Genomic DNA, 27970 nt, shown 5'->3' on the forward strand with positions numbered 1-27970 from the left:
TAGAACGAAGTTGGCTGCCTTAACATGGCTCTTCCAGGGGAGTCTCCATATGGCATACCCCACGGTGCCCAAAGTGACCACTGACCTATAGCCCCTCCTGAAACATTTGCCCATGTTTTTAGTAAACCATTTATGTATTTAATAAATAAAATACGTGCGTATGTCTGGAGAGTGAGTTTCTTCCCTCCGCCACCCCCCTTTCCCTGCAGCTTGGAAGTTGGCTGAGATCTGCTGTTGGCAACTGCTTAAAATGCTTGGCAGCGTCTCTGGCTGGGAAGGAAGGGGGCAAAGTGATTATGCGGCTTGGTTTGTGAGAAAACGCAGCTACAGTACTTCCTTGTGAGCGGCACAGCAGCGGCAGGTGCATCTGGCTTCTCCGCAGCATAAAACCTGATTATGAGATAAGCACAGCTGGCAAGGCAAAACTTGACAGTTCGTGCATCTGCCAGGGCCTCCAAAGCCCTGAGCCAGGATCCATGGGAGAGTCTCTTTCTTGAGGCAAGGAGCAGGAGGGTGGTGGGCAGGGGTGTCCCCATGAGCAGGAAGGTGGGCTCCATGATGATGATGATATTAATTTATATCCCGCATTCTTCCCAATACTGGGACTCAAGGCAACTTTTACAACACTGACACTTGTACAGTTGCAACCTACAAATAGAAGTATACAAAAGTCAAAAATATAATTAAATAATATTAAAATTGTAAAAACGTCAAAACATTAAAAGACAACAAGAAAAATGGCATCTATCTGTCATATTTTCACAGGTCCAGACTGTTGTTGTTCAGTCGTTCAGACGTGTCCGACTCTTCGTGACCCCATGGACCACAGCACACCAGGCCTTCCTGTCCTGCGCTCTCTCCCGGAGTGTGCTCAAGTCCATATTCATTGCATCAGTGATGCTATCTAGCCATCTCATCCTCTGCCGTCCCCTTCTCCTTTTGCCTTCAGTCCTTCCCAGCATCAGGGTCTTTTCCAGGGAGTTTTCTCTTCGCATTAGGTGGCCAAAATATTTCAGCTTCAGCTTCAGCATCTGTCCTTCCAATGAGCACTCAGGGTTGATTTCCTTTAGGATGGACTGATTTGACCTCCTTGCAGTCCAGGGGACTCGTAAGAGTCTTCTCCAGCACCACAGTTCAAAAGCATCCATTCTTCGGCGCTCAGCCTTCCTTATAGTCCAGCTCTCACAGCCATACATTACTACTGGGAAAACCATAGCTTTGATTAGACGGACCTTTGTCGGCAAGGTGATGTCTCTGCTTCTTACTATGCTGTCTAGGTTGGCCATAGCTTTCCTCCCAAGGAGCAAGCGTCTTTTAATTTCATGGCTGCAGTCACCGTCTGCGGTGATCTTGGAGCCCAAGAAAATAAAATCTGTCACTGCTTCCATTTCTTCCCCTTCTATATGCCAGGAAGTGATGGGGCCAGATGCCATGTTTTTTTAATGTTGAGTTTCAGACCAGCTTTTGCACTCTCCTCTTTCACCCTCAACAAGAGGCTCTTTAGATCCTCTTCGCTTTCGGCCATTAGGGTGGTATTGTCTGCGTATCTGAGGTTGTTGATCATTCTCCCGGCAATCTGAATGCCGACCTGTGATTCATCCAACCCGGCGTTTCTCATGATGTACTCTGCATATAAGTTAAATAAGCAGGGCGACAATATGCAGCCTTGTCGTACTCCTTTCCCACTTTTGAACCAATCGGTTGTTCCATGTCCGGTTCTGACTGTTGCTTCTTGACCCTTGTACAGGCTTCTCAGGAGACAGTTAAGGTGGTCTGGTACCCCCATCTCTTTCAGAATTTGCCAGAGTTTGTTGTGATCCACACAATCAAAGGCTTTAGTGTAGTCAATGAAGCAGAAATAGACGTTTCTCTGGAATTCTCTTGCTTTAACAAAGAAGTTTTTACATGCCTGCAAAAGCATACCAAGGAGGGGGCCACTCTCGCCTTCCTGGGAAGGGAGTTCCAGAGCCTTGGGGCAGCCACTGAGAAGGCCCTCTCCCGCATTCCCACCGGACGTGCCTGTGATGGTGGCAAGACTGCGAGAAGGGTCTCCATTCATTGGCACTGGCAGATTTCACCGCCATGGAGAGGCTTGCCTTTTATTTAGCACATTTTTCAATCTGCCTTGGCAGAGAAATTTCAAAATTGAGAGTAAAAATATCCTCAAAGCCAAACTGAATGACACATCAATGGCGTTCAAGCGGATTTTGCTTCCGACAGCCCCACTGGAAAGGGAGCGTTTAGACTCCTTCCAGAGGGCCGGGAAGGAGGGAGCTGCAAGGGGTCTTCTGCGTTCCGAAGCTGTGAGCGAAAAGGCCACGCACAAGCTGCTATTCAGCAAGGCCTCATGAACAGATGGGAAATCTCCAGGAGCTCATGCAGGTGGAGCTGGGAGAGTTGGGATTGAGACCGGACATGGCTTTACATAGGGGCAGTGTAAAAGCCAGAACGAGCTGGAACAGACCCTTTACATTAAAAAAGGCATGCCAAAAATAGTGGCATGTGTTAGAAACACTTGAGGACAATATTGTAGGACTAAAACCTTTGCGATATTGAAACGTGGTTTCCGTGGACGTTATGGAGCTTATTACAACAGCCCCACCCCGCAGTGTGTGACTGGCGCATTTGGCGCGTTTGGCTCACTTGGAAGTTGCTGTTCCAGCCCGGAACAGGTATCGGAACATGGTTTCTGTGGACGTTTTGTGGCTTATTGCATCCCTGTCATGGAGTTATGTGTGACAGGTGAGTTTGGTTTTGCTGATTTGGAAGTGTCCGTTCTGGGCCATTCTGTTCTGTTCCAGATGTGTTCTGGGCATTATGGGGTTAATAATAACACATTGCTCTCATGTTGCTGTCAAGTGTTTCTAGCACATGCCACTATTTTTGGCATGCTTTTTCGATTTAAAAGGGCTGTTCTGGCCCGTTCGTTGGAGTGAGGCGGAGCCCACTCCACACCCCGAGCAGCCGCTGCAAATGCCTCACACAAGCTTTCCCCCAACCTGGGGACTTGCAGGGGCTTCTGGACTGCAACTGCCAGCATGGGGCTGATGGGAGCTGAAGTCCAAAACCTCTGGAGGGCGCCAGGTTGGGGAAGGACGGGGACGGCCACTCCAGCCTGTTCCGTTTTTCTTACCTGGAAGCCCCTGCAGCAGGAATGGCTGTGGCTGGTCTCCGCCATCCAGCCAGAGCAGTGGCTGGTGTGGCAGCTGCAGCTGAGCGATGGCCATGGCTTGTCTGAGCCGAGCCAGTTGCAGGGCCCTGCAGCCAGCCGGGTTTCCCGAGCCCTGCCCTGGAGGCAGCAACCTGGGAGCAGAGTGCGTGTGCACACACGCGCGCTGCGTGTGCACACACGCGTGCGTGTGTGTGGAGAAGAGGTTCTCCCAAGGGTGTGGTCTCCAGCCTGCCCACGGGTGGCCAGGCTGCTGGCGCTGCGACAGGGACTTCTGCTGAAGAACGAAAGCTGTCCACCCCCAGAGTGGGGTTTGCAGGGGACAGTGTGTGTGTGTGTGTGCGCGTCCGTCCGTCCGTCCACCAGAAACATCTCCTGGGGGGTCATCTTCTGCAGCCATGAATCAGCCCTCTCAGGTGCCACCGGGCTCTTTGTTGCATCTGCTGCGATACATACAAGAGGCACGGCAAACTGGGTGGGTGCCGTGGTGGTTTTCCAGGGCTCACAGTGTGGCAAAGGCATGCAGAGGTTGCTTCCAGATGTTCCAGCAGCCGCAGAGCCGGAAGCTGCCCTGCCAGCCGCCAGGCTGCTTTCCCAGTGCTGCCCCTCCCCCCCCCGAAAATGGCACGCCTGGCAGAGGGGAGGTTGCTTTTGAGGAGGAGGAGGCCGGAGTGGTACTGAGTGAAGGGGAGCAGGGCCACCTGCAGCCAGAAGCACCGACCCCCCATTCCAGGGCAGGAACGGCCAGCGGCCCATTCTTCTGTAGCACAGCAGCAGCGCTGCCTTGGTCTCCTGGCGATGCGCGCACCACCTCGGCGTTTGCATGTGGCAGTTTTACACCTGTGGCGCAACGGATCCCTCTGGGTCATGCGTGGTATAGTTCAGGTGCATGGGGCTGGGAGTGCCGCCTGCACGTGCCCCAGTGCCTGGCTGCGTACATGCCCCCCTCTTTCCCCCGGCGCAGCTCCGGATGGCCTCCTTGTGTAACAGGCCTGAGAGTGGACTGGGGCTTCGGGTGACTCCCTGGCCTATTTTCTTCAATGCGCGGGCATCTCAGCAGCAGTGGTGAGAGCCGAGAGGCGCTGCGGGGTTGGGATGTGGAGAACCAGGTCACGATGCTCTCCACGCTTCTCTGGGTTATGAAGGTGTCACTGAGCCGCTCGCTGCCGTCTTGGATCTGGAGCGCTGCCAGATAGCCCAGGGCCCTCGAGATCTGTGTGGAGATCTGAAACGTGCCCCTTACTTGGTGCTTGCCTTGCGGATTGGGGCTTCAGCTTTTGTAGACCTAGTTCTGAAAAGCCCCCCATCCTGTAGGGGTGGCCTGGGCCAGTTCCAGCACCCCATGAAGACACGCACACGTGTATCTCCCTAGGGAGGGGGGAAGGGGCCAGCCGTGAGGCCCACAGACCGGGGGTCTCTCGCCAGGACTCGAGGCCCACAGGAGAATCGCTGGTGTGGTACTGCCCAGACGGGGGGCAGCAAAAGGCTGAAGGAGGGAGCCCGTCGACCCATCCTTGCCCACACTGCTGCCCCAGAGAGGTGTTGGGCTACAACTCCCAGCATGCTGCGGGGCACCCAGGTTGGGGAAGCCAGATGCCCACCACCAAGGTGCCAATGCCCTGAGCACTGAGGGTTTGAGGATTTGGAGGAGCAGGTGGAAGCACACAGGAGCCTTTAGGAGGGGGTGGGGAAGACCCTTCCCCGCTTGCTTTTACGGGAGCAAAGTCCAGGGCTTGTTCTTTTTAAAAGGAATCCTGAGACGGTGGAGGGAAGGGAGACGTCCTGCGACATTCTGCTTGCCCAGAAACTCCCACGGTGAACCGCTGTGGCAAACCCTGGGCCAGTTTCGGAAAGGAGCCTTGCTGAAGCCCCCCATCTCTCTCTAGTGCCACGTGCCCACCTTCCCTGGGCTAGTGGGGGCCGTAGCTCACAGGTGGGGCAGGAAAAGCTCCTGCCTGAAACCCTGCAGAGCCGCTGCTGCCAGTCGGTGTCGACACGACTGGACCCAGGATCTGACTCTGCACAAGGCAGCTTCCGATGTCCCTGTATCTTCTAATCCCCCCCCCCCGCACTTGCCAGGAATTGGGGGGCTCTTCCCAAAACCCCTGGGCGATGCTCACTGGAGAGCCGGAGGGGCCATCCGTCGCTCTGGTTCTCCCCTGACCTCACCTGCTCTGGACAGGCCAAGTCAGCTGACATCAGCCAGCCCCCTTGAGCTCTTTGGTCCCCCCCCCCCGTCCTCCCCCATCTTGGAGCCAGATTGCTTGCTGCCCAGCCATGATGTCAGCTCAGCCCCTTGAGCCGCCAGCTCCGGGGCTGCTTCCTGCAGTTGTGCCATGGTGGCTAATCCCCTCCTCCAGACACAGGCTCCCTTGTGGAGGGGGGCTTGCGCATTACGTCCGAGCAAATGGATGGCCTTTGGGTAGGAGTGTCCCATTTGAACCGTGCGCTTAGGGCTCTGGGGCTTTTTTTAATGGTTCTGCTGCTGCAGAAGGAGCTCTGGTGTGCAGTGGCAAAAGACTGCTCCCTCCCTCTGGCTCTGCAAAAGGATCCTCTGCGTGGCACGAAGTTTGGACTTCAAAGGCAGCGGCGGGGGGTGGGGGAATCTCTGGGAGCCTTCCCACACCCCACTTCCTTGATTCCTTCACCCAAGCCCATGGGGCAACAGATAATGGGCATTTTTAAAAATCGTCCCTTCAAGGAGCCTTTGTGAAACCCCCACCCTCCTCTCACATCTGTTTGCAGGCCAAACCAATGTGCCTGGTGTGAAGCGGAGGGGCAACATTTGCCATGCACAGCAGCTCTCTGCATTCTCACCATTCGTTCGCGACCCGCAGTAGTAGCAAAAGAACCCGGTGCTGGAGACAAACAGCCAACACCCTGCTTGTGGACAGGCCTGGTGGGACACGATTGCCAGCAGACGTGGCCTGATCCAGCGGGGGGGGGGGGACATCTGCCCAGCTTTTCCCTCGGCCTGACCGGGGATTTCCCTTTGGCCACCTCCCAGCCTCGAGGAGAGACGCGGGCGCTCTGTCAGTGGCGATTCGTTGGCAAAAGCCTTCACGCCCCACTTTTCCAGAGCAGCAGTCGAGGCGGCTTCCCGACAGAGCAGACCGGAACATCACCAACTGAGCGACAGCACAAACTGGCCGAGTTGACAGCAGGCTAGAACGGAGTCTGTCGTTTTGGCAGCATTAAGCGGAGCCATGCAGAACAGAGAACGTGGCCACCCAGCGCTTGAGCAGTGGCCAGCAGACGAGACCACTGCTTTGCACATGCCCTGGTCCCACCCTGGCTGGACAAGGGGCTGCCGCTGAAAAGTGTTTGTTCAGGGTAGCTCAGGGCGTGGAGCCCCTTTTAGACCAAGGGCCGGAGAAGCTCTTGGGGGCTGCTTCCCGGTGGTGGGGGGGCCAAAGGCAAAAGGGGCGGGGCCGAAAGATCTAAAATGCCAGCACCGTTTAGCTGAAAGCTCTTCTGCCGGTGCCGAAGCCTTGGGAGAGGCGTTTCAACCTTTTGGAACGGGGAAAACCATGCAAGAGCTAGAAAACCACCAAAGGATTGGGGTCGGCGAAAGGATGTGTAGCCATCTGGGGGGCTGCCTCTAGGTTGCTGGCTCAGGTCCGGATCATGAGACTCGGTTCCTTTTCGAGCCACATCGGCTCCTGGAGTGTTTCTGAGCCCTGTTCAAACCAGCGGCTCTCATCTTGAAAAGCCCTGAACGGTTTGGGACCAGGCCTCCTCAATGGCTGCACGCTCTCCAACCATCCAGCCCACCGCTCGAGGTCTTGGAGGGAGGTTTTGCTCTCCCTGAAATGTGACCAGCGGGACAGGGCCTTCTCAGCTGTGTCTCCATCTACCTTCTTCCCGCTTAACCTTCCATAATCTAGCAAAGACCGTGTAGTTTTGACAGGCCTTCAATGTGAGTTTTACGTGTGTGTGCGTGTGTGTGTGTGCGTGCACGCGCACATGCTTCTCCTAAATATGTGTTGTTGTTTCTTAAATCTGATTCTTCAGTAGATGGTGCCTCGATTAGTTCTTTTTAATATCGCATTTTTACACTGCCTTTCCTCCTACAAATTGCTCTGAGCAGTGGACACGGTTCTCCCACCTCCCCTTCGCTCCTCACAACTATCCTGTGAGGGAGATTAGGCTGAGAGATACGGCCCCAGTGACAGGACCAAAAAAGGCTTCCAGAATGGCTTACAGAGATTAATACTCAGGTAGTCCCTGCCTTCAGGCTTGCAATCTAACAGACATGATACAAAAGAAAAAGGGATGGGGAGGGAGGAGGGAAAAAAGCAAAACTCAGGCACCAGTTCTGAGTTTCAAAGTTCTTGTAGGTGTTCTTTCTGATTGGGAATGGCTGCCAATACGCTTTCTAGTCAGAATTCAAGGTGCTGGTGGTGACATTGAAAGCCCTAAGCGGCTTGGGACCTTGATATTTGAGGGGATGCCTCCCCCTATATATACCTGCCCGAGGACTGAGGTCTGTTGGAGGGGCCCTCTTCTGTGCCCCACCAGTGCGAGACATACACTGTGGTGGGTCATGGGAGAGGGCCTTCTCTGCTGTGGCACCCTGGTTGAGGAATGCCTTCCCCTTGGTGGCAGACATTGGTTTCATTTCGGCACCAAGTAAAAACGTGGCTTTTTACCAAAGACTTTGAGGGCTACATGCATTCCCTAAAGTAGCACACTGTTTTAATGGTTTTATTGTTTTAGATTTTAATTGGTATTAGCTTGTTTAATGGTTTAATGTGTTCGTACCTGTTTAAACTATTTATTGTTTTATACTGTTTAAATTGATTTTATCTGTACGCCGCCCTGAGATCTTGAGGATACAGGGCAGGATAAAAAGGTTTTAAATAAATAAACAAAACCTCCTGCCGGTGCGCCTTCTCTGGCCAATGTATGGGGCCAGGTTTGTCTCCCCTTTGCCAGGTTGGTCTTCCTGGGAGGCAGAGGGTGCATGCTCCCAGTGGCGGATGGATCAGAGCCACACTTCCTTCTGCTCCTCCTCAACTATGGCGAGCTCCTGCCTGCATTTTCTGCACTGCGCAGAAATCCTTCAGGGTTTGCCTAGGCAACTGCTGGACTTCCCTGTCTGGAGCCGAACTGATGGAGGCATGCACTGTCCTCGCTTCCCCCCTCTAGCACAACAAAAGGGACCCTGGGGGAATTGGCTCTTATCTGACCAGACACAACGGCCTGCCATGCCGAAACCTCGCAAGGGAGCCAGCCAGCCAGCAGCCTTGTCTCAGGGCACCCAGGTCTTTTCTGTCACTCCCCCCCTCCCTGCTTTCAAAGATGACCTCATGTTTTTCCAGCTGGTCTGGGGAGAACAAAGCCGGCTCCACTCTGCTTCCACACTTCCCGCAACGCAGCTTGACCGTTGAATGGGTGATTCAGTTCTTTCCTCCCCCCCCACCGCAGAGCTGCATTGAGAGGGGGGGGGGAGTGTAAAATACAACCACCAAGTGGGTCTGGTACAGAACAATGGGAAGGGGGTGTTAATGCAAGACCCTGGGCAGAAAAGAGCCTCTTTCACTCCCGGGAGCAGTGGAAAAGCAATACTGAAGGGCCAGTCCCAGGCAGTCCGAGATCTAACACTCCCCCAGCCGCCACCTGCTTGGGCCGGGAAGAAAGATTAAAGGGACGCGCCTGTATGCTCAGTCTAAAGGCCGCTACGTGACCGTGTGGTGGAAGCAAGAAGATCGAAACGTATGAAGAGCCCTGCTGGATCAGACCGCTGGGATTGTTTAGCTAGAGTAAGAGTGACGGACTGGGAGCCGGGAGATCCGGGTTCTAGTCCCCACTTGGCCATGGAAGCTCACTGGGTGACTTTGGGCCAGTCACAGACTCTCAGCCCAACCCACCTCGCAGGGTTGTTGTTGTGAGGATACAACGGAGAGGAGGAGGATTATGTAAGCCGCCTTGAGTTCCTTGCGAGAGGTAGAAAGGCGGGGTATAAATGCAATAAATAAATAAATAAATGGCTCAGAAAAAGAGGCGGCTAAGGGGAGACAGGATGGAGGTGTACAAAAGTAGGCATGGTGCGGAGGGGGAGGCATTCCCCCCCCCCTCAAGATACGAGAGCCCAGCGGGGTCCTCCCATGAAGCGGATTGGGGGGAGATTCAGGACAGATCAAAGGACGGACTTCTCCACGCAGCGCAGAGTCCGGCTGTGGAATTTGCGCAGTGAGGGCCACCAGTTGGGATGGCTTTAAAAGGGGGTTGGACGAATTCCTGGAGGAGGCTGTCAGCGGCTGCTAGTCCTGATGGCTATATGCTCCCTCCAGTAAGAGGCAGTGTGCCTGTGTGTGCTGGGGAACATGGGCCGGAGGGCGCTGTCGCACTTGTGTCTGCCTGTGGGCAGCTGGTCGGCCACCACGGAACAGAATGCTGGACTAGAGGGACCCTTGGCCTGACCCAGCCTCAGGGGTCTTCTGATGTTCTTATCTGTGGGGGAGGCGGCGGCACTGCAGGATCAAGCCCTCCCTCCCGCCACCCAGCGTTGGTTCGGAACTGGCTGGCAAGGGCAAGTCCGGCCCTCAGCCGTCAGAAGCCGAGTCGTTCCACAGAGAGACCCTGGTTCGCATGGGGCATCCTGTGCAAGGGGGCTCATGGCACAAGTCCGTTTACTCAGGAGGAGACCGGAGGGGCAGCTCTGATGCAGAACGCGGCTCGCCCGGTCGCTCCCCTCTGAGGAGGAACACCCAGCGTTGACACGTGCCAGGAATCCGGGGACGGGCTCACCCACCGCTCTCTCCCCGGCTTGGGGAAGGCTGCTTGCAAAGGAGCTTGCTGATGAGAGAGCGCCCACGAGAAACACCCGCCCGTTGCCCACAGCCAGACTTGTCTCCAAAGCTGTGTGGTGCCTCTCCCTGCCCCCCGCTTGCCTGTTTGCCCGCAAAGTCAGCAGGGACACCCAGTCAACCTCAGTTGAGGCCCTTGTGGGTGTGGGCTCAGAACCGGGGCTGCCGCCTCAAGCTTTCTTGGGGCGAGCAAGCGGGGCTGTTGCCGTTGCCCGAACCGTCGCAGACTCCCACGGGGACGAAGAAACGCGACGGAAAGAGGCTGAGAGCCTCCTCCGTGCGACCAGCTACTGCCCTGGGCCGGGAGGGTCACGACTAGGATGTGCTTGGCTTTCCTCGGGGACAGCAGCGAGAAGCCAGCCCGTCGAAACGGCGGCAGTATTACACTCCCCCAAGAAGCTGGACAGCCGGAAGGCGATGATCACGTCCCCTGAAGCCCCCCGGTTCCCAGGGCAGCGATTTCCGTGCTTCGCTGCGCCCGGGCTGGGAGCCCCACAGGCTTCAGGAGAAGGGGGCGGAAGATTCCCCTGACTTGCGGGAGGATCAGAAGATGCCCGGCCCTGGCCCAGACCAGGGGGTCTGTCTGGCTCAGAACCGTCTCCGCCGACCGGCGGCAGCAGCTCTCTGGGGTGTCCTGGTGGGGGTCTTTCCCATTCCTGCCTGGGGATCTGCCAAGGATTGAGCCCGGGGCCTCCGACATGCGACACGGGGGCCCTGCTACCGAGCTGCAGCACTTCCCCTGGAAATAAAGCATGTTTCTAGGCCTTGTGGTTCCGAATACTGCACGGACCTATCTGGGTCCATCGGAAGCTGCTGAATTCAAGTCCATCTAGCAAAGTGTCATCTACCACACTTCCAGGGCCTGTCGTTCTGTTGCCCCAAGCTGGGACACGGCAGCCACGTGGGGCAAAAGCAATGGGAATGTGCACGCACGCACACGCCTAGCCCCGTGCCCGGGGGGCCGGATTGGGCCCCGCGGCAGCCCGAGATTCCCCGCCCCTGTTCTAAGGCCTCCCCACACCGACATCTTCATTCCCAACCACACGGATCTCGTTCTGCCCAGCAGCCCCAAGTCAAGGACGCGCCATGCATGGCTTGCTGAACACTCACTTTATTGAAAAATACAAAGGCCGTTAAAAGCAGCACTAAAACTGGGCTGCGAGGGCACTTCCCCACGGGCCCAGGGCATCCTGCAGAGAGAGGGGCGTCGGCTGCCCACGCGGCACGTGGCAGGAGGGACGAGGCCCCTCGGGCGACAGGTGGCCGCTCTGGGCACGGGCACGGCCCGCCCTCACGGGTGCTGCCTCCCCTGCAGGCCAGGCCTGCCGCCCACCTGGCCCCGCGCCGCCCCCGCGAGCCTACAGGCCGGCCCCAGGGGCCTCCTCCGCCTCCCCCTTGCCTCTGGCCGCCCCCTTCTTCGCCTCGGTCTTGCTGGCTCCTCGGGCGACCTCGGCTCGGCTCGCGCCCGTGTTGGCTTTGGTTTCCTTCACTGCAACCGACACTTCGGCCTTCTCAGCCCCGTCGTCCAACTGTGCTTTGCGGGCCGCTTTGCCCTTGCTGGCCGCTGCGGCTTTCTTGGGGGCAGCCGCTGCTCTGGCGTGGGAGGCCTTCGGCCCACTCGGCTTCGCTATGGCTCTCCCCTCGGAGGCCTTTTCCTTTGGCCGAGCCAGAGCCTTGGCCGGGCCCTGCAGGGAGAGAGACGGTGCGCACCGTCACCACAGCACTTGCAGGCGGCCCCGCATCAGGCCAGGCCAGGCCGCCCTCCGTGGCCGTAGCGCTGTTTGTGGATTTCTCTGAGCATCTACGGGTCGCCCAGGTGCAAGTTAAAACTTGCCGCAATTTAGGAACTTTACATTTAAAAACACAACAACTTTAAAACAATGTAGACACACAGCAGGAAGTCCTCCTTCACACAGTGCACAGACTGTGGAATTCGCTTCCTTAGGATGCAGCGATGGCCACCACTTTGGATGATTTAAACGGGGTTAGACAAATTCCTGGAGGAGGAGGCAGCTACCAGTGGCTACTAGTCCTGACGGCTTTGTGCTGCCTGCAGGAGCTGAGGCAGTGTGCCTGTGTACACCGTTGCCGGGGAACATGGGTGGGAGGGCGCTGTGCGCTCATGCCCTGCTTGTGGGTGCCCCGTGGGCAGCTGGTTGGCCGCTGTGTGAGCAGAATGCTGGACTCCGTGGGCCCTTGGTCTGATCCAGCAGGCTCTTCTTACATTCTTAGAGTACAATCCTACATATGTCTTCTCAGAAGTAAGTGCCATTGAGCTCAGTGGCACTTACTCCCAGGAATGCTGCGAATGCAGGCATGTCTGCTCAGATGTACGCCCCAATGGCCTTTCTCCCAGACAATGGGGCATAGGAGTGCGGCCTCAAAATACTAAAAAGCCCCACACAACAGGAAAGGTTCTTTCCAGCCTGCCTAAAACTGGAGGGAGAAGGGGCTGGGACTAACAAAACGAAAGTCAACAGACGAATGCAAGGTTTTGCATTTAGGGTGGAAGTAATGAACTGCACGGCTGAACATGTCAGAATGTCCTACAACTACCAGCATTCTCCAGCCAGGCTGAGAATGCTGGGAGCTGTAGGACTTTTTTCCGTCTAAACATGCATAGGAATGCACCTTTTGTCATGATGAATGCATCGAGGCCATCTGTGTCTCGCAGCATGAAGCGTGCAGGCCCAGAGCTCTGGAACTGCAACCCCGCAGGACCCTGTGGCAACCCGAGGGACATAAATCCTTCTCTGGACATCTAGGACTTACTTCACCAGATGTTGCTGTGGGCCTCTTGCGTAGGACCATCATTCTCTCCCCATTGTTGCCCACTGAAAGGGAAAAGGAGGAAAATGGCAGCGGGACAAAGTCACAGAACAGGGCCTCTGGGGCTTGTGCCTAGAAAGGGCTGCTCCTGTCCGGAGGCCCTGTTGTCCACTTGGAGCCTCCGCACACACAGACTCAGAGCGAGGCACCCACCCGCCCCCGGGCCACTCGGTATGGGCTGAGGCCCAGAGCCAAGGAACGGAGATGCCCAACCCAAGGCAGCGTCGAGGGTTGGCTCAGGGCCATCCGTCACTCACCCCACCCAGGGCCAGTTTAAGATTGCACCCTCATTGCAGGCAGGGACCCATCCGTTTCCTGCTATCAAACCCCGTCAAGCGATATGGATGCAGAAGGGAGCGTTCCCAGGCGGCCCCAGAGCCAGGCCCCGGGCAGGATGGTGCCCTGGCAGGGCAGGGGCCCCTTCTTGGCTCAAGCACAGGCCTGGGGCAGCAGCAGGCACGTACCTTCGCCTCTGGGTTCCTCAGCCACAGCCTTGGCTTTCAGGGTCTTTGCAGCCTTCTTCTTGGTCTGGGGCGCACTTTCCCCTCCTGGGGCCTCCTCTTGGCCCTTCCCTCGCTTGGGTCTTCCTGATGCTAGCTGCAAGTGTCCGGATGCTGTGGGGCAAAAGGGAGAGTTTCAGAACTCAGAAGTGGCGAACGTTGCGGGCTCTCAATCCATAAAGCCCCCAACCCCTCCCTCCTGCCTTAAGAGTGCCCAAGTTCCACAGGGATATTTCCCTCTGGCCCAAGGTCGGGTCGCCGTCAGCACTGCCAGAACAGCGTCTTAAGGAGGGACACGTAGAACGTCAGAAGCTGCCTGGTGCTGAGTTGGACCCTTGGTCCATGTAGTCCAGTATTGTCAACACTGGCTGGCAGCAGTGGCTCCCCAGGGTTTGGGGCAGGGTTTTGCAGCCCTCCCTGGAGATGCTGCCGGGGACCGAACTGGCAACCTGCATGTAAAGAGGGCAGTCGGCTGCTGAGCTGCGCCCCCCTCCCCCCCGCATCTTTTGCAGGGACCGGGGCAGTCCAGAGGCGGGTACCAGGGAATGTTTCAGGCAAGAGGCCAGCTCTGTCCTGAATCTGCACCATTAAAACTCAAATCCTATTGCATTCCCCACCCCCCTGCGAAAACCCCCGATAAAGTAAAGCAGTACAGGTTCCGGACACCACCCTTGGAGAAGAATTCAGGGAAACGGGAAGGAGTCCAGAGGACGGCAACAAAGGGATCAGGGGACTAGAGACTCAGTCCGAGGAGGAAAGCTGGAAGGAACTGGGTCTGTGCAGCCTTGAGAAGAGAAGACCGAGGGGGGAGATGGGAGCACTTTTCCAGTCCCGAAAGGGTTGTTGTCACGCAGAAGAGGGCTGCAACCTGGTCTCTCTCATCTGAGACTGCAGGACAGGAAATAGTGGGCTTAAGCTACAGGAAGGCAGATTTCGGTTGGCCAGCAGGGAAAACGTCCTAAGGGTCCAAGCAGTCTGTCTATGGATCCAACTGCCGAAGGAGGCACTTGGCTCTCTGTCCCTGGAGGTGTCCAAGCAGGGATATGGCGACTTGAGAGCTTTGCGAACCAAGGACCTCCCTTTCAAGAAGCCACCTGAGAGGCGCTTCTGAAGTGCTGAATGTCATATGTCCACAGACAAGCTCACCCCACAGACCAAGTCTGCCGAGACAAATTCCAGGTCTTCCGTCAGGAGCTGTTTAAAAACCACCTTAAAAATCAGTCTGTTTATTTGCACTTTTAGACCTCCCAATCAGGGGTGTCGCACAGGCCCCAGGATCTTTTTGAGTTGTCCTAATTGCCATTTTTTTTTACATTTTCCCTTTGACTTGCATTGGAAAACAAAAATGGCCATATCTTTTTTATTTTGTATGATAAATACATGAAATCTGGAGGCTTGGTAGCCCCCATGGAATTGATTGAATCTGCCAAATTTCAGGTAGTTCGGTCCAGTGGTTTTTGTGCTAGTCACAGGTAAAGTTTGCTATTTTCAAGAAAATCTGTCAAAGCAAACAGCTATATTTTTTGTGTGCTTCCACATACATGCATGGAATTTTGGGACCTGCCAGCCCCCATAGAGATGACTGAGCCTGCCAAATGTCCGACAGTTAGGCCTAGTGACTTTTGTGCTAGCCACAGGTAAAATTTGCTTTTTCCAAGAAAATGTATCAGAGCAAAGGGCTATAATTTCTTTGTTCTTCCACATAAGTGTATGGAATTTGAAAAGTTGGCAGCCCCCGTGGAGCTGACGGAGCCTGCCAAATTTCAGGCAGTTATGTCCAGTGACTTTTGTGCTAGTCTCAGGTAAAGTTTGCTATTTTCAAGAAAATCTGTCAAAGCAAAGAGCTGTATTTTTTGTGTGCTTCCACATGTGTGCATGGAATTTGGGGACCTGGAAGCCCGTATAGAGATGACTGAGCCTGCCAAAGTTCAGATAGTTAGGTCTAGTGGCTTTTGTGCTAGCCACAGGTAAAATTTGCTTTTGCCAAGAAAATCTGTCTAAGTAAAGAGCTATAATTTTTTTGTACTTCCACATAAATTCATGGAATTTGGAGACCTAGCAGGCCCTATGGAGCTGACTGAACCTACCAAATTTCAGACAGTTAAGTCGAGTGGCTTTTGCATAGCCATGCATAAAGTTTCCTTTTCTCAAAGTCCAAAAAAAAAAAAGGTAAAAACTGCCAAGTCACCCAGGGGATTAGAGATCCTAATCAGAAGGTGTTTAAGGTGACCATTAGGAGGTCACTATCCCTAATCTCTGGTGTAGGGTTTTTTTGAGGTGCAAAAAACTTCTCTCTCCCTATTTTTCTTTTCTGCTCTTACATGTCCACTGTTGGGAGCTTGTCTGCAGTGAAATTTTGAAAAGGGAGAAGGAAGTGAAGAAAGAGCTCCATGTGAAATACTGGTATTTCACACAGCATCTGATTTTACAGCCCTGAACTGGAAACTTTGGATTCTGCAGAAGTTTAGTAGCTTCAGTACAGCAAAGGATCCAGTCGGCCTCCACTAACTCCTTTCTCCCCCTCCACTTTAATTTCTCCTAAATAGCAGTAGGACTCAAATAATCCCAAAGGGAGGGTTAGGACTATGTGGCGACATGATCGCGAAACTGCTGGGGCTTTTAAATAGGTTCTGCAGTTTTAAAAAAGCTAGAAAAAGCCCTCAGCCACTTCATCTCATAAAGCTCATTTAAGCACGTGCAGTCCTTACAAACCCTTCACAGCCTAGGGAATTCTCTCTACCCCCCACCTCTGCACACATTTCCAATCACCATTCCTCTGTTCTTCTTCCCTCCCCTACACCGTTCCTTCTTTCTTTCTCTTCTTTATTCCACCCATAGCATATCTTGGGGAATTCTTAAAGAGAATTCTCTTCAGTGAGCAAGGGAAGTTCTGAACTGTATTTGACTATATACAAACAGACAAGAGGGTTGGTTTTTATACAAACAGACAAGAGGGTTGGGTTCACGTGGTTGCAGAGAAACAAATCTGGGGCTGTTTTGTTTGTTAGTTGCCATTATCCAGCAATTGGAAGGGCTGTAGCTCAGTGGCAGAGCCCCTGCTTTGCATGCAGAAGGTCCTGGGTTCAATCCCCAGCATCTCCAGGTAGAGCTAGGAAAGAATCCTGCCTAAAACCCTGGAGAGCCGCTGCTGCCAGCCAGTGCCAACGATACTGCGCTAGATGGACCCAGGGTCTGACTTAGTACAAGGCAGCTTCCTCTGAACAGAAAGCTTTAATAAAAATAGGAGTTTTGGGTTTGTTTTTTAAGTGGAGGGGAGATAAATATTGCTAATTTATGCAATCCTATGTATGCCTACTTAGAAGTCCCATTATGTTTAATGAGGCTTACCCTCAGGAAAGTGTGCATGGGATTCCAGCACAAGTTACTTTTGCAGGGAGGTTTGCACCTTGATGTTCTGCATGTTTACTCAGAAATGAGTCCCGAGTTATCCAGTTCTGTCTAATGAACTGACTACTCTTTCAGCTTAGTCCTATAAATGTTTTGTCATGGGGGGGGGGGTTGCATGAACTCTAGCTTCAGTGGTGAGGGAAAGGCACTCAGTGCATGCTCAGAGTTTCTCCATAACTGAGCCCTAGTTTTGAAAACAGACTCATTGGCTGAATCCTGGTGACGTCTTGGCACAAATGAAGTTATGGGGAGGAAGATACAATGAGAGCTTGTGCATAGAGAGGAGTTGCACAAAACAAGACATCTGTTTTTATGAAAAGTTGCTGGAGGATGATAGGATGAGGAGGGATGGTTGCATGGAGGGGAATAGAATCGGTAGGGGGAGAATGCAAGTGCTCAGGGGTGAAAGAAGAACATTCTGCACATGCTCAGAGGCAATCTCTATTTAAGAACATAAGAAGAGCCGTGCTGCATCACACCAAGCTCCATCTAGTCCAGCATTCTGTTCACACAGTGGCCAACCAGATGCCCATAGGAAGCCCACAAGCAGGACATGAGTTCAATAGCACCTTCCCACCCATGTTCCCCTGTTGCTAACATTGGTGAAATGTAAATAAATTCTAGGCATTCTAAATTAGAATGCATGTATGTCCTTCAGAAACTGTGCCGGTTTCTTGCCTGGGGGACACCTCTAATGACCTGTGCATTTTCATACAAATTCACCCAAGAACTATTGGGGAAGGGGGGAAGGGAAAGCAAATCACCCCCTCCCCCAAACTGGAGAACTCCCCTTCCACATGAACTGCTGCACCAATCCTTCTGAAACTTTGCTGGTTTCTTACTTAGGGACAACTATAGGCTGTCTGTAACTTCATAGAATCATAGAATAGTAGGGTTGGAAGGGGCCTATAAGACCATCGAGTCCAACTTTCAGAACAATGGTCCACAAGGAACATAGGGAGATAAGTATGTCCTCTTTTGGACACCTCAAAATGTCAAGGCCACCCTTGCACAAAAACCCTTGTGGCTAGCATTCTGAAATTTGGCAGACATGCTCTCCTCTGATGGGGCAGTGAATCCTGAATTTTTTATCCAATTCTTCCAAGGAATTAAAACGTTATTGGCAGTTCCCTTTAAAAGAAGATCAAAATATAAACCCTGCACCTATTTTTCTGACATTGGGCAGGTGTAATCCCTTTCTAGGGGGCTACTACGCCTGAAATTATCCAGTTCTGACCAAGAGAAAAAAGTTACAGGTTGTTTTTTTCTAATTTCCCATGGTAGTCAACAGGAAGCATAAAGACTCCTTTTTCTAAACCTTGACTCAGGTTTGGTGCTGAGCTGAAGTGGTCTGACTATACATTGGCCCAAGCAGAAGTGGGAAGTTTTCCAAAATGCTGAATCGGGGTCTGAGTTGAAGTGGGGTGGGGGGGGGGCAATGCACACTTCTTATGTATGTATGTATGCTCCCAATGGCCAGAGTTCTCTGAGTGTTGTACAGCGTAATTAAAAACAAAAAATACCAAACAACAAGCAATGATAAAACCAGCATGTAATTAAAAGCAAGTTAAGACCAGCTGGATGGGGTAAAAGCATTGCAGGAAAAACACAAACTAAATCCAGCAGCAGAACAAGACGTGCAAAGGCCTGAAAGCAGTTCTTAGAAAGCCTGGCAGAACAAAAAGCCCTTCAGCGGTCTCTGAGAAGGCTACAGCGGAGGCCCCGGCAGAGCCAGTGTGGTGTAGTGGTCAGAGGAGACCTGGGTTCGAGTCCCCACTCAGCCATGAAGCTCACTGGGTGACTTCGGGCCAGTCGCCGAGTCTCAACCTCACCTACCTCACAGGGTTGTTGTGAGGATAACAATGGAGGGGAGGAAGACCCTGTATGCCACCCTGGGCTCCTCGGAGGAAAGGCAGGCGACAGATGCAACCCGTAAAATAAGTGTAACATAACAGGGAGCCACCACCGAAAAGGCCTTCCCGCACCTGAACCAGAAAGGTTCTCCAAGCGCATACTGCCTGCAGAGGCAGCTTAGCTGGGGGCCAAGCACGGGGGGGGGAATTACCTTGCGGCACCTCCATCCTGCGCGACCTCCAGGCCGCCTTCCAGCCACCCCGCGCGCGCCTAAGCAAGAGCGGGGGGAGGGCGACAGCTGCGCCCGCTTTATGCAGCGGCGAGGGGCGAGGAAGGCGCCTCGGGGCTCCCGCTGATTCGCCCGCGCGAGGGGCCGCAGGTGGCGGCGGGGGCAGCTAACGAAGCCGCCTGCGAGGGGGCGGCCCCGATCCTCGCCCTGCTTGCTCGGGAGCGAGCGCTGGGAAGCCCCGTTCTGCCCCAGCTCGCGTGAGGGCCGCAGCTGAGCCGGGGGGGGCCAGGGAGGAGGGGGGGCCAGGGAGGAGGGGGGGGCCAGGGAGGAGGGGGGGGCCAGCGAGGCCGCTCCTGGGGCCCAGCCTTCCCACGGAGGGGGCCCGGGCCCCGCGGCTGGGGCATCCCCGGGCACGTCCCCCGGGCGCCGGGCCAGCCCGGCAGGCGCCCCAGACGCGCGCGGCGGGATGGGAGCGCGCCGTGGGCCGCCGCGCGGGGGGAGCGAGCCCCCTCTCCTCCCCTCCCCTCCCCTCTCCTCTCCTCTCCCGCAGGCGCCCGGAGCGCGAGCGCGCGGCCAGCCATGTCCGCCGCTAACAACGTCGCGCAGGCCCGGAAGCTGGTGGAGCAGCTGCGGATCGAGGCCGGCGTCGAGCGCGTGGAGGTGAGCGCGGGGAGAGCGCGCGGCGCTCGGAGCCCGGGAGGCCGCTGGGGCGAGCCGCGCTCCTCCGCTCGGCGGAGGCCGAGGCAGGGGATGGAGGCGCCCTCCTCGCGGGCCGCGCCCGGCGCTCGGCGCCGCCCCCGGAAAGGATCCTGGGCAGCGCGGGGGAGCGGGGCGGGGCGGGGCGGGGAGGCCCAGGCGCTGCGGCAGCGCCCGCGGGGAGAGGCCGCAAGGCGGGGGGGGCGCGAGAGGGGAGCGCGCCGGGCCGGGGAGCGAGCAGCGACGTGGCCGAGTCTGCGGGGGGCGCCGCGTTGCTTGGGGCGGTGAAAGCGGAAGGGGGTCGCGCAGCGCCCCGAACGGCGCTCCCCGAGAGCGGCCACCGACGTGGCGGACGCGGCTCGGCGGACGCGCGCGTAAAGGGAAGCGCGCGTAAAGGGCAACGAACCCCGGCCCCGCGTGTCGCCTGGTGGGACCTGAGCGAGCGGGGACCGGCCGGGAAGGAGATCGTGGGGCACAGCCCGCGGGGCAAGCGGGCAGCTCGAGGAGGTGCGGGCAGCTCGAGGAAGATGCCAGCCCGGTGCGCGGCCGCTGTAAAGGAGGCAAACTCCGTGTTAGGCATAATTACAGAAGGAGCTGAGAATAAAACTGCCGATGCCCTACTGCCCCTGCGCAAATCCGTGGTGCGGCCACGCTTGGGACGCTGCGTACCGCTCCGGCCACCGCACCTCGGAAAATACAGCGTAGAGCCGGAAAAGCGCAACCGGACTGATCGAGGGGCGGGAGCCTCTCCCCAGTGAGAGAAGGTCGCAACAGCTGGGATGGTTGAGCTTGGAAAAAGGGAGGGTGAGGGGAGACATGAGAGGGGTGTACAAAACGACGCATGGCGTGGAGAATGTGGAGAGGGAGACACTTTTCTCCCTCTCTCCAAACCCTAAAACCCGGGGAAGCTGATGGGTGGGAGATTCAGGACAGGTAAAAGGAGGTGCTTCTTCACGCAGCACACAGTTAAACTATGGAACTCGCTATCACAGGATGCAGCGATGGCCACCAGTTGGACAGCTTTAGAAGGGGGTTGGACACATTCCTGGAGGAGGAGGCGGTCTGTGGCTGCTAGCCGCGATGGCTCTGTGCTGCCTCCAGTGCCAGGGGCAGTGAGCCTCTGTACACCAGTTGCTGGGGAACATGGGCGGGAGGGTGCGTCACCCTGGCCATGGGCGTTGAACTCTTAGGTTAGAAGTGCCGAGATAGTGATACATCAGACTCAAAGGTTTGCTTAGAAGGAGACTGTATTGGGTAACTTCTGGCACACAGGCGTACCCAATGGTTGGATCAGACAGCTTCTCTGAACCCCGAGCCATTGGGCATAATGGGTCTTATACTCTACAGGTTAGCAATAAGCAGCGTTTCAGCAGCACGCGCCCCTCGCGCTCATTCCCAGCATAGGCTAGCAGTGTTTGGTTCCCAGGCACAGCCACCTGTAGCTTTAAGGTAATCAAACTCTGCTTCTCAGCCACATCAAAGATGAAGACTCTCCTCATTAGCAAGGAATGCGCCAAGAAGGCTGTTATCGGCCTTTTGACTCGTCTGCACATGCTCAGAGGCTTAGTAGCATGGGAACTGCACCAATAATGAACTTAAGCAAGCATTCTGGATCTCTAGGCCCCTCTAACGCAACAAATGGCTTGGCCACGCTCCCAGGGCCAATACAGAGGGTGCTGTTGCGCTCATGCCCTGCTTGTGGGTTTCTGGTTGACAACTGGTTGGCCACTGTGTGAACAGAATGCTGGACTAGATGGACCCTGGGTGTCTGATCCAGCGGGGCTCTTCTGATCTTAAAATTATACCTGGTGTGGAGAAAGTGGGGAGGGAGACATTTTTCTCCCTCTCTCATAATACTGGAACCTAAAGGAGCCTATCCTGCGAAGCTGAGTAGTGAGAGATCTAGGACTGACAAAAGGAAGGACTTCTTTGCGTAGCACAGAGTTAAACTATGGAATTTGCAACCACGAGATGTGGTGCTGGCTGCACTTAGATGGTTTGATCCAGGTTATATGCAGCCAACTTGCATATTAGAAGGTTAGAACCTTCTGAGAACAGGAGTCCATAATGCTGGAAGTACGCAATGCAGGCAGATCCAGCTCCCTCCAGTTTTTGTGGGCTCTGGCTGTGCTTCCTTCTCTGGACAGGAGCCTCTGAGGGTCCTGGCCCATCATCTGGGGACAGTCAACCCCTCTCCCCCGCCTCACCCTCCAGCAGTAGCCCCGTGTGCTGCGTGCTCCAGGCTGCTCCAAAGGAGGCAGCCCTGCCTGGCCGCCACAGTCCTGCACTCTCTCAAGATGGGCACCCATCCCTTCCGCCCCCCTCACATCTGGTTTCGGGCCGTCTCTGTGGGCTGGGTTCTCAGAATAGATGTTTGAACTGAAATAAGCGGTGAGTCCACAGCCGTCTCTCCCACCGGCTGCTTTGCTGTGGCTTCGGAAGGAGCCGTTTTTAGCCTCTGAGGTTGGCTGCCTTCTGCAGCCCTCGTCCTGAGGCCAAGGAGAAGAGTGAGGGCGGCCGGCGGGCGCGCACCTCATTAATAACAGTGGGCTGGCTCACATTTAACCGTGGCTTCCCTCTTTGGAGGGACCCTTCGGCGTTTCCTTTCTCATCTTGTGGTTCTCCTTTTCCCTGTGATCAGGCTGAGGTCGGTTTCAGTGTTAAATAAACAGGACTTTTAGGATGCCTGTTTTGGAATTTTAAAAAGCTGCAAGCAGCAAACAAAGATGCCCTGAAAGGACTTTTTCTCGCACCCTCCCTACTCATCCCCATTCCAGTGACCTTCCCAACCCCGTCTCCTTCCTTCCTTCCGCAGGTCTCCAAAGCATCGTCCGAGCTCATGAATTACTGCGAGCGGCAGGCCCGGAACGACCCCCTTCTGGTCGGTGTCCCTGCCTCGGAGAACCCCTTCAAGGACAAGAAGCCCTGCACCATCCTATAGCGGGACCCCCCCTCCCTCAGCCCACTCATCTCTCGGGCAGGGCGCTGGCCTGCCTCGCTTGGAAGTCACGCACACTTCTCACGCCGCCCTGCGGGGTCATGGCTGAGCGCCGAGTCTGAGCTGGCTGTGGGCCTCCGGAGCGACCGCCAAGGCATCTGCAAGCCCAAGGGCCAGAGTCTGCTCCCGGAGGGGCCCAAATTTTAAAAAGCAAAGCAGGTGGCCAGGCGAGGGGGAGCAGAGGAGGGGGTGCTGATGTCTGGGCAGCAGGGGCCGTGCCCCACGCCCCCACTTCCCTTTGACCCAGCTTGGACCTTCCAGGACAAGGCCAGGGTTGCGTGCTGCGGGGCGTGGGGGGCGTGTCTCTGTGTGTCTGATCGTATAAAGCCCATCTTTGCCAATGACTGAGTTCAGGATCGGGGCCAGCCGGTGGGGAGGGGGGTGGCGCTCAAAGGAGTCGCGTTGGAAGGTAGCAGCAGCAGAAAATCATGACACCACCTCCCCCCTCCCAGTGTGCCCCTTCCCCTGGTTTAAAGGCGTGTCCCCACGCAGGATCTGTAACAGAACCTGCACTGGCACAGGGGCGGGGTGACCTTTTCCGCCCCAAACCCCATGAGCCCCATGCAGGAGACGCGTCCGTTCCCAGAGACAGAAGCATGAGAAACTCTGCTGCTTTTCTCCATTCCCTGCTGTTTGTCTGTCGTTGGGTCACCCGCTTCTCCATCTTCCTCCGTCCTGCTCTTGGGGCTTCGCGAGCGGAGCAGCTGAGCGCCGACATTGACTCTCCTTCCTCTTTCAGTTGGTCTGGGGGCCCCATGCTGCAAGGCCGTCGCCAGAGCCACCCCCTCCTTCGTGGCAGGGCAAAAGGTCAGTTCAGTGCCTTGGGGAGGCACCGGGGGCCAAAGGCAGGAGCCTCAGCGTTTGACACTCCTGGACCCCTCGTTCAGCAGACAGTGCGAAAGAAATGGAAGTCAAGGCAGGTGCTTCGAAGCCACGGTCCTCTTCTCTCACCGAGAGAGAGGGGGCGGAGGGGAGTGGTTTGTGGGCGGATGGACACCGTGTGCTGGGGAAGCGGGGAGATCCCCAGCTGCCTGCAGTCTCTGGGCACGTCTTGCTAGAGAGGCAGCTGGCCTCTGACAAGTCCCCCTCGGAGCCCCGGGTCCCTAGCACTTGGGGGCAGGCAGCCAGCGGAGCTCTTCGGGCCAGCAGGGCTCCCACGTCGGTGGCTGAAGGGAGCACGTGGCTGTGCAGCCTCAGGTTGGGACAGGGAGCGAGCGTAGGGACGAGTCGGCGGCCCCCCTGCTGCCATCGACAGCGCAGTGGCGGGGGAGACATTTTGGCTGGGCGTGTGTCCAGATAAGGGCGCAAAAGGCAGAGGAGCTGCATCCTGTGTTAGCAAAGCAGGTCCGTTTCACCTCTCCCTCCTTTGATCGGGAGAGGAGGGGGCGTGGGGGAGGGTGCTGCTCTGCTCTCCAGGTCTCTCCCTTGGGAGGCCAAGCCGGCAGAGCCCCGGGGCGCCTGTGCAGAGCCTGTGCCCCTTGCTCCGAACGTGCTGCAGCAGAAAAGGCGCAGTAAGGAGGAGAGGCGAGGCGCTCCCCGCTTGGAGGATCCCCCCCTAACTTGGAAGTGCCAGGTGAGGAGTCCGGCCATCTTGCAACGGTTCTGCAGTCCTCCTGGCTTGTCAGGCTCAGCTTCCTCTCCACCCTGTGGACAGGTTGGGTGTCTTCGGCCTCACCAGCAGGTCCCGGCACTGAACAGCTCCCCTAAATGTCTGCTTTCCCTAGATCCCTCGTCTCCCCCCATGCCAATTCCTATGGCGAGATCAGCCACAGTCGCTTTTCGTCCCTCTCGTCCCTCCTCTTGCCTTCCAAAACGCCCCTGGCTTGGAAAGCCAACCCGCCCGTGACTGCCCTCGGCAGGCTTCCTGGCCTTTCTCCCAAACAACCCCCCTTTGAAAAAACAGCAGGCGTGGCCCAGTGAAGGGAGGCAGCTCTCCTGGGGTCAGGGTTCTTCCCTACAAGGAAAGAGCCCCCCAATCTTGGCTTCTTCTTTTTGAGCCCTCCACGCTGCCGGTTTGCCACACGGTCATCCCTTGGCAGCTCGCCCCAGCCTCTCCACCGCGCCTCTCTCAGCCCACCAGATTGAGCAGCGTTCGGACTGGCCTGTGGCAGCGAACCCAGCACAGCTGCACACCCCTCTTCTCCCTGATCTCCCTCTGCAACCCAGAAGGCTGCCCCACAATCTGATGTCGATGGCTGCCCACTCTGGAGGGCTCTCGGTGGTCTTCAGGGGGCATCGTGGCCTTCACAAGGTCCTGAGCAGGGCCCATCCTGTGTTGGTGGCGAACCAGCTGGTCCCTTTGCTGCAGGGTGGTGGTGTGAATTGGCCATGGCTCCTCTGTTGGGCTAGCACAGCCCCTCAGCCTGGCGCCTCTAGGTGTGTCAGACTACAACGCCTTGCGAGGCTGGCTGGGGATGCTGAGAGTTGTAGTCCAACACATCTGGAGGGCACCAGGTTGGGGCAACTCCGGAGTAGAGGGAGAAAAGGACGAACTGCAAACAAAGACAGGAGAGTGGGAAAGAACGTGCAGGGGGAGGATTGCCAAACCCTTCCTTTTCAGTTCTTTGTCCGTACATAACTGCAGTGGGTGACTGTAACTTGCGGGGGGGGGGGGGGTCTTCTTCCTGGCGTAACATAAAGCTAAATGCAGGCTAACTGCTGCCAGTTGTCCTCTGTGTATCTGTCCAAAAAGCAAAGGACCGAGAAGACCTCTGGGACGTCTTCAGGTACTTTGCATGTGGGCAGTCTGGGGGTCTGCCCAGGAGATGCCCTGTCCTGAGTCCTTGGCTGTCTGGAGGCCAAGTTTGGAGGCAGACGTGCTCCCCTCTGGGCCGGCAGAGTGGGAGCCCTGCTGTCTCCCAGAAACGTCTTCTGGAGGGGGAGAGGGGCCGGGCCAGACCGCTTTCGCCTTCCTTCCCTCTCTGATTTCCGTGGGAACAAGCCATTGGACTCCTCTGCTCCATCTCGGATTGGGGCCTGCCCTGGGCCGTAGCCCTCTATCTGCATGCCTCCTCCCACCATCGCCGTGGGGTCTGCCTTGTTCTGCTCCCGGTCACATTGAAGAGAGGGCCTTTGGGCGGGGATCAGGGACTCACTGGCTGGGGAGGAAGGAGCAGCCAGAGAAGCCAAAGCTCCTTTCTTCATAGGGAGTACAGGAGCCCCCTGCCCCCCCCCCCCGCACTGTCCTCCCTGGCATCTGATCTGCTTAGCTCAGTCCTTGCTTTTATGTTCTTCCTTTGTGCCACTCTGTCGCTGCCTTAAGGAGAAGAGGGCCAGTGTCCCCACCCCCAGGCAGGGCAGGAGAGCCCCCCTCCCCTGGAAAATTGGGCCAAGCATCTTCTATGCCTGAGTAAAGCGCCCCCCTCCTCACGTCTACCTGCACTCCCCAGAGATTAGCGATGTACAGATTTTGTTAAATCTGTTCCATCTGCATATTGTGGATCACCAGGCAGCTTTCCTTCTGCTCTCCGCTCATTGATGCAATTGGATTTTTTAAAGGGATATATGACAATTTTGTTCCATTTGTGCAAGCACACATTAGTGCCGGTATGCATTTGTGCACATCCCCTCAGAAGGTAAAAAGCGGGTCCGTTGCGGGATCTGCAGGTTCGATTCATAGAAATCCAAATTAATCTGAATCTGTTGTGGATTCCTACTGGACATTCATTCAGGCCTTATGCAAGTGCCCCCCCTTTCAAAGGTGCCAAGATTCACCCCTCTTTGCCAAACTGTTTTAAAGGGGTACTTAAAAATTAACTCTTTTTTTTAATTTAACAAGGTTAAAAATGCTTTGATTTCATATTTTTTAAAAAGCAGAAGCACCAACCAAACACATTGGACATTGTTGTGCTTTTCCTTTCTCTCCCTCTGGTTTATATTTCTTACTTGCAAAGTTCTGATAACGTTGCCAAAAGCAAATCAAGGTTTGTAAAGATGGTATTTTAGGGAAGTAAAATCTGTGTCCGTAATGTGGGCTTTTGAACATCTTTTCTCTCTAGTTTCTACTTTTTCCCTTTTTTGTAATTCCTTCATTTTTTCCAGTGTGCCATAGACCAATTTCCTTGCTTAGTGTTTAATATTTTGTGGAATTGCCGTTTAAAAAAAGAAAAAAGAATTGATAACACAATGAATAAAAAAGACACTTTTGCTGGCGCCTTTGTTGTCCTTCTAACTGGGGGCTGAAATATCCTTGGTGCTGCACTCACCTGTGTCTGCGTCTGTTCTGTTTGCTGGGGGGCAGGGGGCTCAGTTTCCAAAATGCCAGACTGTGGAGGGGGCAAAGTTCTCTGGGTAGAGAGCTATTTCTGGCCACCACCCCAAGGCGGACCACAACTGCCCCGTTGGAGAAGGGTTCCCGCCCTTACAACTACCAGAGTGGGGTCCTAAGGAGAAGAGGTGGGTCACGTCCAGAGGTGGGCAAGTTGTGGCCCTCCAGAAGGTTTGGCCTACAAGTCCCATCATCCCTCACCATTGGCGAGGGCTGATGGGCATTGTAGACAGGTACATCACCTTTGGCTATGGAGGCGCCTTATGTGGATAACCCACATACTGTCTGTGGATAACCTACAGGATAACCTACTGTGCTTTTTCACGTGTGGGTTTTAGATTAGAACTGCTTTAATTGACTTGTTACATTATCTAGCCGGAACAAGCCCACAAACAAAGGACAGTATAGAACAAAACCTAAAGTGTCAAGAATGCACTTTTTCTTCCATGTTATAGCGGCTCTACTCACATGCTGGGAAAGTGAGCATGACTTGGAACATCCCTAAATATCAGTAAGAGATACTTCAGCTCAATAATTTTAATAAGACATGGGAGAAGTAACTATGCTGGGAATCTTACGGAGAGGATTAAAAACATTTTTCCCCTGTGGCTTCATTATTTCCAGAAATTCTACATCTCTAGTCTTTCTATAAAAGTTTTATTACATGGTTTTTAGAAATCATCGGGGGAGGGGGGCGGGATAAAGGCAGAAAAGCAATGTATAGACACCTTGTCCCAAATACTTTGTTGATAATTCTAAAAGAAAATATTTCATAATCCAAAGCTGTTCAAGTTTTTTTTTGGGGGGGACACAAATACAGCCCATGGAAAAAATACCCCCCCCCCCAATCCACACACTCCAGCCCTCATGTCTCTAGTTCAGATGTCATCACCTTCACTGCGTCGGCCCACCATGTTTTTCCACAGCTTCTTTCACTTTTGCTCTGATCAGAAAAAATGCACAAAGAAGGAGAAGAGGGAATAGTGGCACTAGGCTGGGAGCCCCCGGAGTGAGGGTAGCCCAACATGGACAGCTTGAAAGGGGCTTAGGTTTACAGGGGCTGAGCCTATCACTTGGCTGCTGCTTCTGGTGGCTACATATCACCTCCAGGAGCAGAGGCGGGATGCTTGCTAAGGGACACGAGAGGTGGGGGCTGTTGTGCACGTGCCCTGCTTGTCTGCTTCCCTTGGGGGCATCGGGTTGGCCAT

At 55.2% G+C, this 27970-nt stretch overlaps 1 protein-coding gene across 2 annotated transcripts in view; it reads left to right on the forward strand.

Moving 5' to 3' along the window:
- The window catches only part of LOC146333445 (guanine nucleotide-binding protein G(I)/G(S)/G(O) subunit gamma-7), a 128383-nt gene extending 100848 nt beyond the window's left edge, over window positions 1-27535 (forward strand). For both annotated transcript variants that reach the window (XM_084826126.1, XM_084826127.1), the window contains 2 exons: window positions 19352-19461; window positions 22313-27535. In XM_084826126.1, coding sequence (XP_084682252.1) covers window positions 19381-19461; window positions 22313-22438 — 207 coding nt within the window. In that variant the 5' untranslated portion in view covers window positions 19352-19380 and the 3' untranslated portion in view covers window positions 22439-27535. The remainder of the gene's footprint in view (window positions 1-19351; window positions 19462-22312) is intronic.
- The last annotated feature ends 435 nt before the right edge of the window (window positions 27536-27970 follow it).

The sequence above is a fragment of the Heloderma suspectum genome, chromosome Z, assembly GCF_057233095.1.
Source record: "Heloderma suspectum isolate Gila_16-S chromosome Z, 16-S_ref, whole genome shotgun sequence".
Lineage (NCBI taxonomy): Eukaryota > Metazoa > Chordata > Lepidosauria > Squamata > Helodermatidae > Heloderma > Heloderma suspectum.